Consider the following 18,185-nt stretch of genomic DNA (forward strand, 5'->3'; position numbering starts at 1 on the left):
ATAATGAGAGTTCGAACGGACTCTTCGGGGGTGTGAGCTACTTTGTGAAGCTCCCGGTCTAACCTGTCAATATAAGATGAGAACTTCCTGTTTGCCTAGAAGTGCCTCAGAAATGTCGAGCTCATTTGAGGCCACAAGCTGACCGATCCTACTGGGAGCGGCCTGAACCATCGCTTGGCATGGGAGGTAAAAGTTACAGCCAAGCAACGATATTTTGCCAAGCCAGAGACTTGGTGGAGTTCCATGAGGTCGCTGAACTCGTACAGGTGATCCTGCGGATCAAAATTCCCATAGAATGCTCGCATGTCGGGCATCTTGAATCTTGATGGGAGGAGAGCGGCAAATACTGCCAGAGAAAAGGGAGACGCCTCTGCGACCTACCCTTGCTCATTTCGTTGAGCCTTTAGCTGATCCAAAGCTCGTTGTAGTTCCTTAATCTGAGGCAACGGAGCTATCCAAGGATCACTTTCTGCAACGTTGGTTCGACCCTCACGGTTATGGTTGAGAAAAGACCGTAGAAAGAATTCCTCCTCGCCTTGACCGGCAGTTCTGGCCAACTCGAGACACGCTAGTCAGAGCCATGTGATGGCATTGAATGGCTCGGGGAGCCTTCCCGACCTTCGCGGTGGTACGAACTGACACGCGAACGGCGGGAATCCCCCGCACGATGACGATCAATGTCGTCATTTTGGCAATAATGGGAATCTCTCCGCCTTGTACTTTTGTGGGAGTGCTCGTGCGACGTGGCACGGGATGGCTTGGGTCGCGACATGTCACCGAGTCGCAATGCCACAGGTATTCTACCCGGGGCACGATCGGTGTTCGCTGGTCCCTCGTAGCCTTTGGGTTCGCTGTGCACCACTTGCTTTCCCCTTCTTTGATGCGCTGCAGTGCGTGCGGAGGCTTTGCCCTTTTTCGTGCTTTCGCGCGACCTGCAGGCGTTTTCGACTGTGGCACCGCCCCATTTGATTTGAGTGGCATGACCCGATCCAATCGGTCCAGCTTTGGCTGACCGTTTGGAGAGTATTGTTGAACCTCTCCAAGTAGCTCATGACGACTGGATCGAGCCATGAGCTTGAAGGGATATCCCCCATGATATTTTGCTGGGCTAGGGGCACTTCAGGAGATGTCCTTTTGTACTTGGGGGATCTCTTCATTGCCATAATTGGTTCGCCCAGATTCGAAACCGCGAGCCATTTGCTGTAGTGGGACCGATTAGTCAGAGATTCTCCTATTAACTTATTAATTTATAAATCCTATGTTTGTTTTTTTACAAAATACCCCCTATAATAAAACATTAAAAGTTAACAAAAACACCCCCAACCCACCCTCAAATATGGACAGCTAGCCACCACCGTCGGAGGGTGGCCGGAGTCACCGTATCGACGCATGACCGACTGGATCTTGCCGGTCTTACGCCGATATGGCATTTTCCGGCTAAATCCACGGTGGATCTGGCCGTCAATGACTAGATCTCGTCATATTTGCTCGTCAACGACGACCAACAAGCGGTTGTCGTTGATGGTCAACGATGACCGTTTGTTGGCCGTCGTGACCGACTGTTACGGCCAAAGATCTGGCCGTTTGGCCTTAGATCTGGCCGTTTGGCCTTAGATCTGGTGGATCTGGCCGAAAAAGGCTAGATCGGCGCACTACCGGCCAGATTCAGCCGGTAGTGCGCCATCCTACCAGAGTCCCGCCATTTTCCGACGGTGGTGGCTAGAATCTGGTAAATGTGGATTGTTGGGGTGATTTTATAATTTTTAAAAAAATATTTAGGGGTATTTACTTAAATTAACAAATTTAGAGGGTTTAAAAAAAATTGCATAATATTGAAAGTAGTATTCCCAAAAATAAGAGTTTTTGGGTATTTTACTGTTTAACTTTTTTGGGAATACTAAAAGTAGTATTCCCAATTTTGAACCAAACGAAGCCTAAGAGATTCTTTGGTTCGGGCCGAAGAAACAATGTCACTCGATCATTATCAAACCAACTGCAATCTTTTTCTATTCGTGAGGATCCCATCAAAGCACCTTCTACTTCTAGTAGGCCATGAACTAGATTAGGATCATTCTCAACGAGTCTAGAAGAAGTGATCCTGTTTTTTTCATCGGGTTTGGGTAGAGACCAAAGGTCCTGAGTGACCGATTCGGCAGAACAACTCAAAAGATAAAGAAGTATCGTTAATTTCTTCATGCTCATTCCAAGTTCGAGTTAGTTTGTTCGTACTTTAACTAATTCTCAAAAACTATCGAACACTTTATAAACCCAATAATCTAAAATAAATCACACAAAACCAATAAGAGAAGCAAACTTCTTTTTCCACTGTCTCAATCCCGTCGTATTACATCTATTACATTCAAAAAAAAAAAAAAAAGAAAAGAAAAAAGAAATTCAATTCTCGCACGACACACACGAGGTTCCATGGCACAGAATATATGCGATGGTTGATGAATGGCAACTTTTACTCAAACTCATACTCTTCACTAACTGCAATAATTCTACCTTCTTACAAACTCTCACTCAACTGATTTTCAAATTTCACATAATTCCTCACCAACTGAGAATCCCAATCTCATAAATTATGTCCTCTACTGTTAACTCTTCAAACGATCATGACGATAACCATGTTCAAGATCAAGAATCTATCACCTTCCCTTTACTTCGCCGCGAAAGATCTCCCATTAATTCTAGCTCTCAAGTCGCCATCGTCGGCTCTTATGTCTGCCCCATTGAAAGTCTTGATTATGAGTAAAGTTTCAATCTTTACACCGCTTCAATTCCTCTTTATCGGTTTTGTTTTGTTTTTTCATGTGGTTTTGTTTTTTTCTATTTTTTTTTAGGATAGCTGAGAATGATTTTTTCAAGCAGGACTGGAGAACTCGTGGGAAAGCTTATATTTTTCAGTATATATTTATGAAGTGGTCTCTGTGTTTTTTGATTGGGTTGATTGTTGGGCTTATTGGGTTCTTCAATAATCTTGCTGTTGAGAATATTGCAGGGATCAAGTTTGTGGTTACTTCTAATATGATGTTAGCCTCCAAGTAAGTGCTATAAAAGACTTGGTTTTTGTTTTGAGCTTCTTCTTCTTTTTTTTTTTTNTTTCGCATTAATTTTGTATAAATAACGGCATGTCAATCAGGATAATTTTCTAATGAATCTCTAGTTAACATCCTGATTATGCCTCATGTATAGGGACAAACTTGTTAAGGGCCGGGCTAGTTAAAAGCTGTTAATGTGAATGATATCTTTCTATAAACATGTGGCGAGCGACCTGGTAGGCTTGCGACCTAATGCTATTGACCAGATGTTCTAGATGAATAAAGCTGCGATGTGAATCAAATGTTCTCTAATCGTGTGTTCTAATGAACATGCAATTTAGATGAAGTGACTAGAGGGTAATGCGACCTGGAAGCAATATAGGAAAGTGTCCAAGCGATCTAACGAGCTTGTAATCAAAAGCATGTAATGATCTGTCGTAAGGAAGGTCATAGCCATCATTGTTGAAAGTTCCTTGTATGGTTCAGTTGTTATCACGGATAAGAGTGTCAGATGTCAAACTGGTTAAGGATGTTAGTGCGTTAAATATGTTTGTAACCTAGGGTAGCATTTAATGCTTTGTAGAATAGGTGTGTTAAAAGGCACAACCAATGATGTGTCTAGGTTGCATAAAATCAATGTTTGAATTAATGAAAAAAAAAACTTTTTCGTGCATTCTATCTTTTTATTCTCCAGCTTGTAATCCAACAAGAGCTTTGAAGCTTCTGAAAGTAGTGCTAGAAAGCAAAGGAAGGGAAATATTTGAATCAGGATACAAGACAATGAAGAGCCGCTGGGAAAAGTTGAGCGATATCATATCACTATCAAAGAGATTTTCTCCCCAACAAATTGCCCCTCAGTATTATATCTTCTTCCACAAAGTCAGGGCAGCTTGTCCAGGTAATTCTCTTAACCATAATCGAAATCTGAAACTTACTCGAATTAAGGATTCTCTCCTGATCGAGCTCGCCGGTTCATGCATGGTTAAAATGTGAGATGGAAGAAGATAAAAACTTCCATGAGGTCCCGACAGCTGGAAAGATCATCGGGCGAGAAGGCAGTATGTTCAATGCTGAAGATAGCTATGAACTTCTCAGCCTCCACAGAACCGAAGACGATTTCAATCTGTTGCTGCAGAGACTAAAAAATTAGTGTCAGAAGAAGACGGTGGCGCCAAAACTATGTGAAGAATGTGATCAACTGATTGTTAATTACAAGAGCTTCTCCTTCTTAATCGCAGCAATAATAATGTAAACGGTCATGTCTGTTGACCTGCTAAGCTTTTAGATAGTAAAAATATTTCAATATCGTTCAGATTTGTCATTTGTAAATGTTTCTGCACTAGGAATGTTGCAACAAGTAACCAAATGCAATTATTTGAGGACTTATAGCAGGAAAAAGGAATCTACAAAGATGATAATTCACTTTTTATTTGTATTTGTCCAATTGTGCTTGTCTTGTCACGACAAAAAAGTATAGAATAATCAAGATGTCGTTGTACTTTGACGTCAATTCTATATATTAGAATTCTATAGAGAATCTTTTTTGTGAGCCAATAAAAATATTATATCTGTCCAGATTCTCTTAAACAGAACAAGGCGGCTCTCCAAAAAGCCAGGGAGCTAGGCTCGCCAGCCATCGAAAAAACATGGCCAAAATTCAAAGTTCCAAGTATGTGTTATGTTTAGTTTCTTCTCTGGTTCTGAATCTCATCTCCATCATAAATCTTTATGTGGGTAGGGAGTGGAATCTGAATTGGAGCAGTAAAGCTGCAAGAGAAGCTGAGGCCGTGGCTGCAATCTCATGTTCTGGCCATGGAAGAGCTTACTTGGATGGGATTGTTGTCGATGGAAAACCGCCAATTTGCGAGTGCAATTCTTGCTATACTGGCCCTGATTGCTCTCAACCTTTGCCTGATTGTGCTGCTAACGCTGACGGGTACCTTTCTAACTATCACTCTTTTTTAAGTCTTTGAACTGCAGTATAGGACCAATAATGTTATTAGTCTCTTTTACAGCAGTTAGTCTGATCACAGTAAAAAATTTAGAAAGCAATTTAATAAACAGTAAGGTTTCCGTTTATAATTGAGACGAGCTCGTATGCTTGAGAGACAAATTAATAAATAAAAAATATGTTTAATCACCAAATTGTCATGGTTTGCAGGGGGGATCCATTGTTTTTGGAGCCTTTCTGGATGCAAAATGCAGCAAGCAGCGCAATTCTTGTAGCAGGATGGCACAGAATGAGTTATACATACACAGATGACTCTTACATCTCTCAAGAGCTCGACAGGCACATCCGAAAACTCCATGCCATTGTAGGGAATGCGGTAACAGAAAAAAGATTCATGATTTTCGGAGCTGGATCAACCCAACTCCTAAATGCTGCAGTCCATGCCCTTTCTCCTGATAACTCTTCCTTACCTGCAAAAGTTGTCGCTACAACCCCTTTTTACCCGGTTTGCATTCATCTGAACCCAGAATTTCGTATTTTGTGAAAAGAGTATTTGCAAACGCGTCTGATAAAATTATTTCTTTGGTATTACCTTGATGGTTTCCAGGTTTATAAGAGACAAACAGACTATTTCCAGTCAGGGGATTTCGAGTTCTTTGGAGATACATCTCTATGGAAGAATAGCTCTGATACAAGTATGAATTTCGTTGAGTTTGTAACTGCACCAAACAATCCTGATGGAAAGATGAACAAGGCAGTTCTTCAGGGCCCATATGCCAAACAAATTTATGATCATGCATATTATTGGCCTCATTTTGCAGCAATTTCAGCTCCTGCAGATGAAGATGTAATGCTTTTTACACTCTCTAAGATGACTGGTCATGCTGGCACCAGGTTTGGGTAATAATCAAACCATCAATACTGCTAGGGATCAGACCATTTCTTTGGACTCTTTTTCAAATTCTATTAATGTTGGTTGATCATATATTTCATTATAGTTCCATGATTCAGATTCTCTTTTTCTATTTGATCCCTTTGAATTCCATATTCAAAGTATTGACTGGATCAATTTATTAGAATTCAATACATTACTTATGTGTAAATGGGTGCTATAATGGATTTAAATCCGATTTCGGATGAATCTATATTTGATTGATTGCCTTCATTATGTTATTGTAACAAATACCCCAAATTTTTTTTTTTGGTTTGATCTCCCAAATCATTCTGGCAGCGAGTAATTAATCAATATAAAACCCCCAAAACTTAGAGGTTAGCATAAGCTCTCTGTAATTCACCAAAAATCTTATCCGCATCATCAGTGCAAGCTGGCTCTGATAAAGTAGTATTTTGATAAATTGTTACATCTTACATTGCTAAAGAAAACTATGCAGGTGGGCATTGATAAAGGATGAGGCTGTGTACGAAAGAATGATAAACCATATGACATTAAACACCATGGGGGTTTCTCGGGACAGTCAGCTAAGAGCTTTGAAGCTTCTGAAAGTAGTGCTACAAAGCAGAGGAAGGGAAATATTTGAATTCGGATACAAAACAATGCAGAACCGCTGGGAAAAGTTGAGCAAGATTGTATCACTATCAAACAGATTTTCTCTCCAGGAAATTGCTCCTCAGTACTGCAACTTCTTCCACAAAGTCAGGCCAGCTTCACCAGGTAATCGTTTTAACCTGAAGGCCTTAATCTCTTCAATATAGATTTGAACTATTTCTAATCACGTGCTTATAAAAATGAGCTTTCATGTTATCCCTGATTGCCACAAGATTCCATTTTAAGAGCTTGATAAATATTTCAGCTTATGGATGGTTGAAATGTGAGATGGAAGAAGAAAAAGACTGCCATGAAGTTCTTAAAGCAGGAAAGATTAATGTACGAGAAGGTAACAAGTTTAGTGCAGACAATCGCCATGTGAGGGTGAGCTTGATCAGAAGACAGGATGATTTTGATTTACTGCTGCAGAGATTGACCAAATTCGTCTCTGAGGAAGATGGTGGAGGAGATAACAAAACTATGTGAAGAATTAGTGTGATCAATTATCAGTTCATTACAAGCTGCTTCTTCAACAATTAATAATAATAAATGTGAAAGTTGGTCATGTCTATTGACCTGCATGTTGTTATTAAATTTCAAATTAAGCTATTAAATGTTGCAAATTGCACTAGCTATTAAGTACAATACAACTATATATATTTCCAATACTACATTATTTGGGTTCTCATTTTCTGTGGACAATTTGACAAATTTGATGGAATCAATAGTCCACTCAGTTAGAATCTTTTGAGGTTTTATAAGACGTTTTGAGATTGTAGAACTTGTTCGGCTACAATCTTTTCCTGTCTATGAGAATCCTGTTGAAGTGTCTTCTACTTCTAGTAGGCTGTGAATAGAGATGACAATTGTACCCGGATTTCTGGGAACTTGGTTCGGCCAGAGCTGGACGGGGTCGGGGATTACCTACTGTTTGCGAGGATGGGCACGGGCCTGGATACGGTTTTAGGGCCCAGGTTCGGGTATGGGTTGGGCTCACGACAATCCTCATCCCGGTCCGGCCCGAGTTTTTAACATGGGCCGTCGTTTATTTTATTATTTTATGATATTAAAGCTTAATCTTATCTTCGTCCAAGAATGTAACTTTTTTTGATGATGTTAAATTGCATTCCATTTATTTCCTAAATAAATAAAATGAAAATGTCATTCAATTTTTAAGTTATCATTTAAAAAAAATTAAAATTTTATTTTATTTGATTATAATTTTGATAACAATCAATTGAGATTTTAGTTGAACTCAAGATCCCTTGTCCATCATATTAATCTATACACACAAAAAATATGATGATTAAAGCAGAAGTTACTATTAATTAAGTTAATATGAATGACAAAGAAAGATATATCAAAGATTGCCCTTGAGAAAATAAATTGTTGAAATTAACATGGGCCGGGACTAGGGATTACAAAATTCCCGTCGAGCTGGGCCTAGGCATTACCCGCCATCCCCGTAACGAGTCTAGGCCAGGCACAAGTAGACTTGGCAAACGGGCGGGCCGAGCAGGTACGACTCAGGTTGATGCAGGTAACAGGTAAAATGGGTACGGGTAGACAGGTAAAATTTTGGAACGAGTAAAAATATGTATGACCTGTACCCGCCCATATGGGTGCGGGTGGACCCGTGGGTCACCCACAAAAAAATGATTTTTTTTTTTATATTTTTTCATAAAATGTATATTGTATTAATTAAACAAGGACCCACTAAAATATACAATAATTTAATAAATTGTTACTAAATGGGCAGTAGATTATGACCACCAGTAAACAAAGAACTAGACATATATTGGTCTTCTCTTCTTTCTAAATTAGTATTGAATTTTTGTGACGATAACTCCAAGGATAGAGCTGGTTATCTGGCGTTGGCGATATGTGAACTTGGTAAGTAGAATATTCCGAGTTGCTAATTTCACTTTCAGAGTCGAGATCGTCTATGGAGGCACTGAGGTGATGAAATTGGGGGTCTCTTCTCGCCATTGCTTGTCTCCGTCTCTCTTTAGCTATCAAAAAGATGGAAACTTGAGAAAGTATAAGAAAACTTGAGGCGACAACGGCGTAAGAGAGATTGTGAGATTCAAAGCTGCTTTGCGTCGTCGGCGTGAGAGTGAAAGAGTTTAAGTTTCAGAGATTGTGAGATTCAGCCTGAAAGTGAGAGAGTTTCAGTTTGAGAGATTATGATTTGTGAGATTCAGCCTGAGAGTGAGAGTTTCAGTTTGAGTCTTTGAGAGGCGAAAATTTAGCTGCCCGACCATCCCAAGTTTCGATTTAAGAAAATGGCCTGAAACTGTTTTTCATTTTTTTTCAATTTAGAGAAGATGACGTGGCATAGTTAGGATTAATTAAACACGTAAAATAGGTTAAAATGAAAAGATTAAAACAAATGTGGGCCGAATCAGAAATTAAAATTTGAAATTTCTCAAAACAAGCCCCACTATTAACCTCGCTTAATCGAAATTCATTAGGGCAAAAAGCGATATCTTGAACCAAAGGGAGACGCGATTTTTTCCGATTGAACACCTACAAATTTGCACACTAAATCAATTTCTTGAAGCCTAAACCAAATACAGCCGTGATTTCCGGCGATATAGTCGCGATTTCCGATCGATTTGTTGAACCCTAAAATCGATTTCCTTAACCCTAAATGGAATTTGTGCGATTTCCGGCGATACAGCCCACATTTCTGATCGAAACTGCAAACTTTGACACCAAATTCAATCCAAAACCATGGCTGACACTCACAATAAGGAGGAAAACCCAACGCCACTTCGAATCCTAGATTCCGGTGGTGCAAGCAGTTTAATGGCTACTCCGGTGGATCATTTGATTAGTGAAGGTGGTACACACGCAGAGGAGATGCCGGTGGCACAAGAACAGAGGAAAAAACCGACAAACGGTTCTAAAGACGAGGTTTCAGGCGAGAATTCAGGCCAAGAGGAGGATTCCAGCGAGAATTCAGGCTAGGAGGAGGATTCTTGCTAGAATTCAGGCCAGGAGGAGTCGTCTGAGGATTCAGGCGACGAGGAGGAGGCCGACGAAGAAAGGATACGTTGTTTGGGAATATTGCTTGTTTTGTCGCTTAAGCGATTAATCTGTTATACTCATGATCGCACTCATGATCGCTTAAGCGATCATAAGTGTTTACTCTTGGTCGCTTAAGCGATTTCAGATCGCTTAAGCGATCTTGTCGAGGCAGAATCACATATAGTAAGCGATCTTTTGAATTTCTTAAGAGATTCTCAATTTACTCTTGGTCGCTTAAGCGATCTTGCACGAGGCAGAGTAAGATCTCTTAAGCGATCCGAAATCGCTTAAGCGACTACAGTGGTAATTTTTTGTTGCTGATATTAGTTGTTTTGGTTTATTTTTGTTGCTGACATTTTGTTTATATCGATTGTGCAGATTCTGCTGACCGTAAACTGTAGAGACTACGAGTTGGAGCCTATAAGTGAGAAGGTACCCTACTTCCCTGCAAGGGTAACAGTGAGGTCGAGTTGAGATGTTTTTGACAGAATAAGGGTCATTTTAGTTGGAATGAGGCGTGGTGAAAAAGATTTTGGTCGCACTTGTTTCGGTCAGTTTTTAAGAATGGGAACAAATTGGAAAAAAGGCATTTTGGGGGCAGGGAGTGCATTACATGTTGATGCACTCAGTGAAATGCAACAAAAAAAATGAAATGTGGTTCTTGGTGGATGGAAAGCAACTATAGTTTGGGATGATGGAGTATGCCTTGGTGACAGGCTTAGGATGTGGGGAAGTGCCAAATAAGGCAGAGGCAGACGCAATAAGGATGAGTCTAGGAGCCATAAGGTTTCGTAAGAAGGTTTTGCAGGGGGCAAAGTCTATTACAGGACACATTTTGGAGGAGAGGCTACAAATAGTTCGGTTTAATGATGGAGAGAAGATAAAAGTGTGCTTGCTATTGTTTTTACATTCTATCTTATTGGCTGCTGACTCAACAAAAGCTGTTGAGAAAGATTGGTTGTTGTTTGCAAGCGACTTTGAGTTCTTTAATTATTATCCATAGGGACGGATATCATTTGAGCGAACCATCAAGAGCCTGAAAAAACCAGACATGGCATTAAAACATGCTGAATGGGGCGGGAAGGCTAAACCAAGCACATATAATTTGTTTAGCTTCCCATGGGCCATGCAGGTAAATATTAATAGCTCTCTGTTATATTTTTTTATAATATATATGTTTGAATTATGATATGGACTGTTTTTTTACAATGTAGGCTTGGATGTACGAGGTCATCCCTGTTTTCGCTAAGGCGGGGGAAGGCAACAGTTTGGATGTACAACAACAATTTCCTAGGATGTTGCGGTGGCATGTCCAGAACTGTAACCATTCGGATTACGGCCAAATAGAGATTGAGATTCAAGCGGCTAGGTTAAGATTAAAGGATTAAGTTTTTGCATATGTAGTTGCTTTTTGATTTTGCTTCAATTTGATTGATTTTGTTTCTTATTGCAGGGAGTCGTCCGTCCCTTTCTCACCGCTATTGGGGATGAAGCGGAAGATGACTATATCACATCTTTCAAAGCAATGGCTGATGGAAGGGATGAACGGATAGACCGCTTGATGTGGGACCTAAAAGGGGTCATGCATGTGACAGCAGTTACAAGGCCATTGCTTGACAACATCGTTGATGCCGAGGAGGATTATGAAGCTCCAATTGGCGGGAGGCCCGAGGATGAGGAGGAGAAGAGGGAGGAAGAGGTTCGTATGCCTCTACAAACCGGTACAACAAGTACCGCTTTGCCGAGACATCGGCGTCGGGAGAATGAGGTTGATGACCTCATAAACGGCCTGTTTGAGAGTTTTACAACAGCCGTTTATGCAAGGTTTGACAAGATGGAAGAGTGCATAAAAAAGGTGGAGGAGAAAGTGGATAAGCTAGGAGGGAAAGTTGGTACAGTGGATGAGGAAGTTGGTACAATGGAGGAGGAAGTTGTTGGAGAATTAAAGGCGGTTGAAGTGCAAACTGGCTTGAAAAGAGAGAGCCAAAAGAGCAAGTTTGTGAAATCGCCTTACATGGTAGTGACATAGGTAAAGAAGAAGAAAATTAAGAAACAAATGGAGGAAGAACCAGAAATGGAGGAGGTTGAGGAGGTTGGTGGAGGAAGTGGGGCTGTGATAATGGAGGAGGGCGAGGTGGGGGCGAAGGAAGTGGGGATGTAAAAATGGAGGAACCGGGAGGAAGTGGGCAAGGGAAATTGGACTCAAATGTTGATTTGTATAGGCCAATAGAGGAAAAGAAAAAACTCTTCTATGCCTATTACAATGGATCAGGAAGTAATAGCCATATAAAGTGTAAGACAGGGGATTATCCCTGAATGGTTTCAGAAGTTGTTGACGATAGGCACGTGGCTTGAGGACTCGGTGAGTTATTTTCGCTTAATTTTCCTTATTTTTGCCTATGTTTTCCATACTTATCTTGTTGTTTTTATTTGATGCAGCACATCGATAAGATATTGGCACTGATGAGGCTACGACAAACTACTGATGGTGATCTGTTGTATCCCAACTGTGCCGTTACCGATGTGGCGTTTGGCCAAACGCTTGTTTCGGCATATCGCACTTTAATTAAAAATGTCGTTGCTAGTGGTGCAGCAAAAAGACCGAAGCGAAAAAGATTGGCCTTAGTACAATTGGACTGCATCCTTGATGATTTTCATTTTGATGATAGAATTATGCAGTATATATGGGGGGATCGGCCCAAATATGGCCACGGTTGGGCCTTTGTTAAAAGAGTGTACTGCACCATCCTCGTCAAACAAATGCACTGGATAGCAGTCGTTGTGCATCTAAAGGAGGGGTTGCTAAAGGTCCTTGACTGCAACCCCACTATTTTTCGAGACAAGCAGTTGGAAGTGGAGTTACATAATACAATTGTTCTATAAGTTTATTCTAATGCTAATGTCTTCTTCCTATTGTAGTGCTGAATGTAGGGCATATGCCCTGAAATTTATTGAGTTCGACATGACCAATAGCCCGATGGACGGGTTGAATGATGAAACAATGAGAGACTGTCGGGAGGGCTGGGCTGTCGATTGCTTCCATGGGCAGATAGATTCATTTTGAGTGAGCAGAACCCAATAAAAAGGTATGAAAGTTGGACTTTGAATTTTGTAGTTTATGTGATGTTGATGTTGATACTTGGGTTGTGGTGCCAAACAATGATCCGAGACAGGTTGTTGGCAAACAGAATTCGAAAACTTCTCAAAGACTGGTTGGCAGGAGGAGGCATCTATAATAAAGGGATTGTGCAAAGGTGTTAGTGACATTAAACTCTTTGGCATCAAAAAGTAAATTAAAGGCAGTGTATAGGAAAGTGTAAAGAATTTACTATGTATGGTGTGATCATTGTAAAGAATTGGATTTGACATTTGGGAGATATTTTTGTTTGTCCATATAAGATATCTCATTAGCAGTTTGAATTTACTATGTATGGTGTGATCATTTGCTGCAACCAAGTTGGATAATGGTTTTTCAGCATTTTGTTTCATTTTTGTGTATCACTACAACGTGTGATGTACTGGTGTGATTATTTGATTCACCACAGTTGGGGGTAATGGTTAGCTTGTCCAAATATTTTGATATTTGCCGCATCCCATGCCTATTTTTTATTTTGTGTTTCGATAAACAAGTTACATTGATGTCTCTTATATTTTGATTTGTGATGAATTAGATTGATATAAATTACTTAATTTTGTGATACAAATTCTTTTCAGATTTGGGAGGGAAATAAGTTATGTACAAATGTTTCCCAATCACAGTCATTTCGAAATTAACTTAAAGACAGGCATGGTACCAAACAATTACGTATATGACCGACCACATATATCTCTTAAACGACCAAGACTTTTCCAGAAATGATCATTTAAGCGATCTCAAATCGCTTAAGCGACCAAGAGTCTATTACGAAGCATCGCTTAAGCGATACATATGATCACTTAAGCGATTACCCATCTGGGCAGATGTTCATTCTGCCTCGAAAAATATTGCTTAAGCGATCCCAAATCGCTTAAGCGACAGAGACTCGTTTAGGAAGAATCACTTAAGCGATACATAAGATCGCTTAAGCGATAATAGATCTGGGCATATATTCATTCTGCCTCGGATAAGATCGCTTAAGCGACCAAGAGTATTTTAATCGACCAAATCTATTTTACGCGATCTGCCTCGGATAAGATCGCTTAAGCGACCAAGAGTACTTTAATCGACCAGATCTATTTTACGCGATCTGCCTCGGATAAGATCACTTACGCGATCTAAGATTGCTTAAGCGACCAGGAGTAAAAGCAAAGAATCGCTTAAGCAATACAGAATGATCGTTAATCAACCAGAGTAAAAGCAAAGAATCGCTTAAGCGATACAGACGGATCTCTTAACCAACTATGTAAATACAGAGGATCGCTTAAGTGATACTATGTATTCAGATATTATTTATTGTATTTCAGAGCATCGGTTAACCGATTAACGCTATGCTAAACATATAGGGTTTGCAAAGGTGTTCAATGGACTATGACCGTTATTATATTTATATTAAACATATAGTTCTTTTACGTCAGTATGAAACATGTAAGGTGTAGATTCTTTACGTCTATGCTAAACATATAGGGTTTACGATTCGTTCAGTGGACTATGACCGTTATTATATTTATATTAAACATATAGTTCTTTTACGTCAGCATGAAACATATAAAGTGTTGAATGTTTACGTCTATACTAAACATATAGGGTTTACGATTCGTTCAGTGGACTATGACTGTTATTATATTTATATTAAACATATAGCTCTTTTATGTTTGTATGAAACATGTAAGGTATAGATTGTTTACGTCTATGCTAAACATATAGGGTTTACGATTCATTTAGTGGACTATGACCCTTATTATATTTATATTAAACATATAGTTTTTTTACGTCAGTATGAAACATGTAAGGTGTAGACTGTTTATGTCTATGCTAAACATATAGGGTTTACGATTCGTTTAGTGAACTATGACCGTTATTATATTTATATTAAACATATAGTTCTTTTACGTTAGTATGAAACATATAAGGTGTAGAATGTTTACGTCTATGCTAAACATATAGGGTTTACGATTCGTTTAGTGGACTATGACCGTTATTATATTTATATTAAACATATAGTTCTTTTACGTCAGTATGAAACATGTAAGGTGTAGACTGTTTACGTCTATGCTAAACATATAGGGTTTATGATTCGTTCAGTGGACTATGACCGTTATTATATTTATATTAAACATATTTATTTGTTTAATTATTTAAGAAATATGTGTATTTTTTTAATAAATTTTAGACCCATTAACTGAATTAATTTCATTAATACCGCCTAAAAAAGTTTAAAAAGTAACAAAAACACCCCCACCCACCCAACTTCCCAGATTTCGGTACCACCGACAGCTACAAACGACTGAAAATTGTCAGTAATTCACAGATGTGACATTTTTTGGCCAGATCCACTGTGGATCTGACCGGAAAAGGCCATATCTGGCCGTCATTGACTTTCAAAGAAATGGTCGATGTTGACGGTCAACGACTGCCAAATCTTGGGCATCGTTGACTGAAAACGATGGCCACATATTTGGCCATTGTAGACGGCCAGATGTCGACTTTTTCGTCCATCGACGGCCAGATCTGGCCGTGATCTGGCATTTTCTGGCCACATCCGTGGTCGATCTGGCCGGAAAAGGCCATATCGACGCCCTATTAGCCTGATCCGAATGCTATGTGGTGTAACGCCCTTTCCCGATAGGATTCCGGCGGTGGTGGCCGGAATTTAGGAAGTTAGGTAGGTGACGGTTATTTGTTAAATTTTAAAATTTGTCGTTGGTCGATTAAGCGATCGTACTAAAAAGAACTTCGTTTACATAGGGTCATTTAAGCGATTGTACTAAAAAGAACTTCGTTTATACAGGGTTGCTTAAGCGATCGTAGATATCGCTTAAGCGATTCTTTTCTTTTTCACTTGGTCGATTAAGCGATCGTGGATCGCTTAAGCAATCATGTGATTGGCAGAATCAAATCTGCCTAGGTGCATGATTGCTTAAGCGATCCGAGATATCGCTTAAACGATTGTTGTCTTTTTGTCTTGGTCGATTAAGTGATCGTGGATCGCTTAAGCGATCTGTGATATCGATTAAGTGATCTGTGATATCGCTTAAGCGATCCTGTTTGAAAAACCCTTTGTCGTTTAAGTGATATACTTAGTCGCTTAAGCGATCATGGGCAATATATACTTTTCCAGCTTTTCTCCTGAATTTTGACAAACTAAAATTACCAACACGTATTAATTCCATACTTTCTCCTCAATTTGACAACCTCATTCCAAACTAAAATCACCAACAAATATTTAGGCCATGTAACAAGAAATATAAAGAATGATTTATTAAAGGTAACAATAAAATTTATAACATCAATAATTGAAAACAATAACTCATCAACGGTTGCCCTTCGCAATTCCCTGAATTTCATCCTTCTTCGAACCTAATTTTCTGGATCTACATGTGATTACTTCTGACAACTGCTTCTCTTGTGGCTAGGTTGCTTGTAAATTGAGCACTTATTCATCTTCCGGGGAACCTCAGAGGCTGATGGAATATGCTTAAATCTTTTTCTCCCCTTTACTGTCTTCTTGAATGGCGGATGGATGATAATGTCAGCCAACTTTGGCGGCACTACCCACTGCTCTTCTGGAGGCACTGGATATATTGTTTTTGAATAAGCTAACATGTAGTGATCTGCCATATAGAGAGAGGAAAAAAGTTCCATGTAAATTCTTGAACCAAAATCCGGCTTCCGTTGGTGCTTCAGTGCTGCTAGTGCATGAGGACAAGGTAAACGTTGAATGTCAAGCACTTTACAACTGCAAGTTTTATTAACAAGGTTAACTAGGGCATCCAGACGATAGCCATGCGTGGTGAACTCTTGAGCATTAAAAGGATAGGCAAACAGTGCATTTGATAGTTCCATACGTTCTCGCAATAATTTTTCAGCTGACGGAACAAGAGTTATAGTAAAATTATCTGACTCTGTACGACGCTCATGGAACCACCATGACAATGTCCTCTGGATTGCATCAAAAAGTGCAATTATTGGAAACTCTATTTCTATTAACAACTTCAAATTTATGGACTCCGCTATATTCGTGGTCATGACATCAAACCTTCTTCTAAGAAAGTAAGCTCTACTCCATCGCACGAAACCAACATCATGCTTAAGATACTTAGCAACTCTATCATCCTTGATTCGGATTTGCTGGAAGTGCTCCTCGAACTCATCAACCCGATAAGCTTTTGCTGCCATGTAGCATGTCTGAAGGAGGTCAGCACACTTAAACTTTTATTTTATGTTCTCACCAAGGTGCCTCATACAGAATCCGTGATGTGCTTGACGGTAAATAGTGGAAATCTCCTTCTTTATAGAGTTGTGCCTATCAGATATTATGTACAACTCGTCACTGTCAGCCACTATCATACGTAATTACCAAAAAAACCAAGACCACGACTCGTCATTCTCATAGTCAACCATACACCATGAAAGGGTATGTGTGATTCTCACTGTCCTATGCAGTGGCCATCAACAATGTACCTTCATACTTTCCCGTCAGAAAGCAACCATCAACAGCCAACATCTTTCTCATGTTTACAAAACCCCTTATAGCAGAACCATAAGCAACAAAAAAATATTTAAACATTATATTCATGTTCCACTTTAAAGCCGTCTTGCTACCTTGGTTTGTCAACTCAAGCATATAACAGTACACTTCTAATACTACATACCCGTGCTCCGACGTGCCCCTCACAAAATCTTATGCATGTTATCTCCCTTTCCAACATTTCCAATAACTAATAGCACATCCCAACTCTGTGCGCACAAGTCTCTGAATGTCTTTAGGAGATGGACTTTTCCCTTCAATGAATCGACTTTTGACAAATTATCCAATAACATCAGCAGACGTTTGTCGATGCTCACCTGAAATGTGTCCCAAACCACATGTGTGCTCTCAGGTATGTGTGCTAAGAATAAATTTTCCCGACTCTGCCAACCTTCTACAATAAACCCGCCACTTGCACTTTCGGTCACGACATGCAACCGTCACAGCCAATGAATTTGACTTTTTGTGATGAACTCAAAATTACCTCTCATGGCAACAAGTTTTAGCTTCCTCACCACTTCCTTTTTGTTGTCAAATAAATACCCTATGCGCAACTCCGATCCATCCGTAACAACATGAGCTGATTCACTACTACCTCCAATTGCCCCCTCTGAACCTGCATAAACGACCATATTGTTCTCTTTCTCACAATCTACGCCTTCTGCATCATCTGTATTTAAAGGAATCTCTACATATGTGGGAACATGTACGGGGTCCTCCTCCTCAACATTTTCATTATGCCCCCCATCACCAACCTCTTCTACAATGTCCTCCTCACCATTCAATTCACCGTCTACTCTTGATTTTTCAACTAACAAATCAATGGCCTCGTAGTTCAAATTAAAACCAGGCAAATCTCCGCCTACTTCCTCGTTATCCCCTTCCTTTGAACCAACTTCCAACGGTTTTTCTACAAAAGAAACTCTTAAAATCGGCCTCAAACCATT

The 18,185-nt window shown here is 39.7% G+C and overlaps 2 protein-coding genes across 2 annotated transcripts; both read left to right on the forward strand.

Annotated features, from left to right (window-relative positions):
- Window positions 1-2,415: 2,415 nt before the first annotated feature.
- LOC116137881 (putative chloride channel-like protein CLC-g) lies at window positions 2,416-3,048 on the forward strand. The gene is made up of 2 exons (XM_031423582.1): window positions 2,416-2,751; window positions 2,844-3,048. Exons 1-2 carry the CDS (start codon window positions 2,585-2,587, stop codon window positions 3,046-3,048), a joined length of 372 nt encoding a protein of 123 aa, XP_031279442.1. The 5' UTR covers window positions 2,416-2,584.
- A 1,553-nt stretch (window positions 3,049-4,601) lies between these two features.
- LOC116137904 (tryptophan aminotransferase-related protein 4-like) lies at window positions 4,602-7,297 on the forward strand. The gene is made up of 5 exons (XM_031423599.1): window positions 4,602-4,977; window positions 5,203-5,497; window positions 5,600-5,892; window positions 6,384-6,664; window positions 6,804-7,297. Exons 1-5 carry the CDS (start codon window positions 4,688-4,690, stop codon window positions 7,022-7,024), a joined length of 1,380 nt encoding a protein of 459 aa, XP_031279459.1. The 5' UTR covers window positions 4,602-4,687; the 3' UTR covers window positions 7,025-7,297.
- Window positions 7,298-18,185: the final 10,888 nt, after the last annotated feature.

Source organism: Pistacia vera, unplaced genomic scaffold (assembly GCF_008641045.1).
Source record: "Pistacia vera cultivar Batoury unplaced genomic scaffold, PisVer_v2 Contig337, whole genome shotgun sequence".
In the NCBI taxonomy this organism is placed as follows: Eukaryota; Viridiplantae; Streptophyta; class Magnoliopsida; order Sapindales; family Anacardiaceae; genus Pistacia; species Pistacia vera.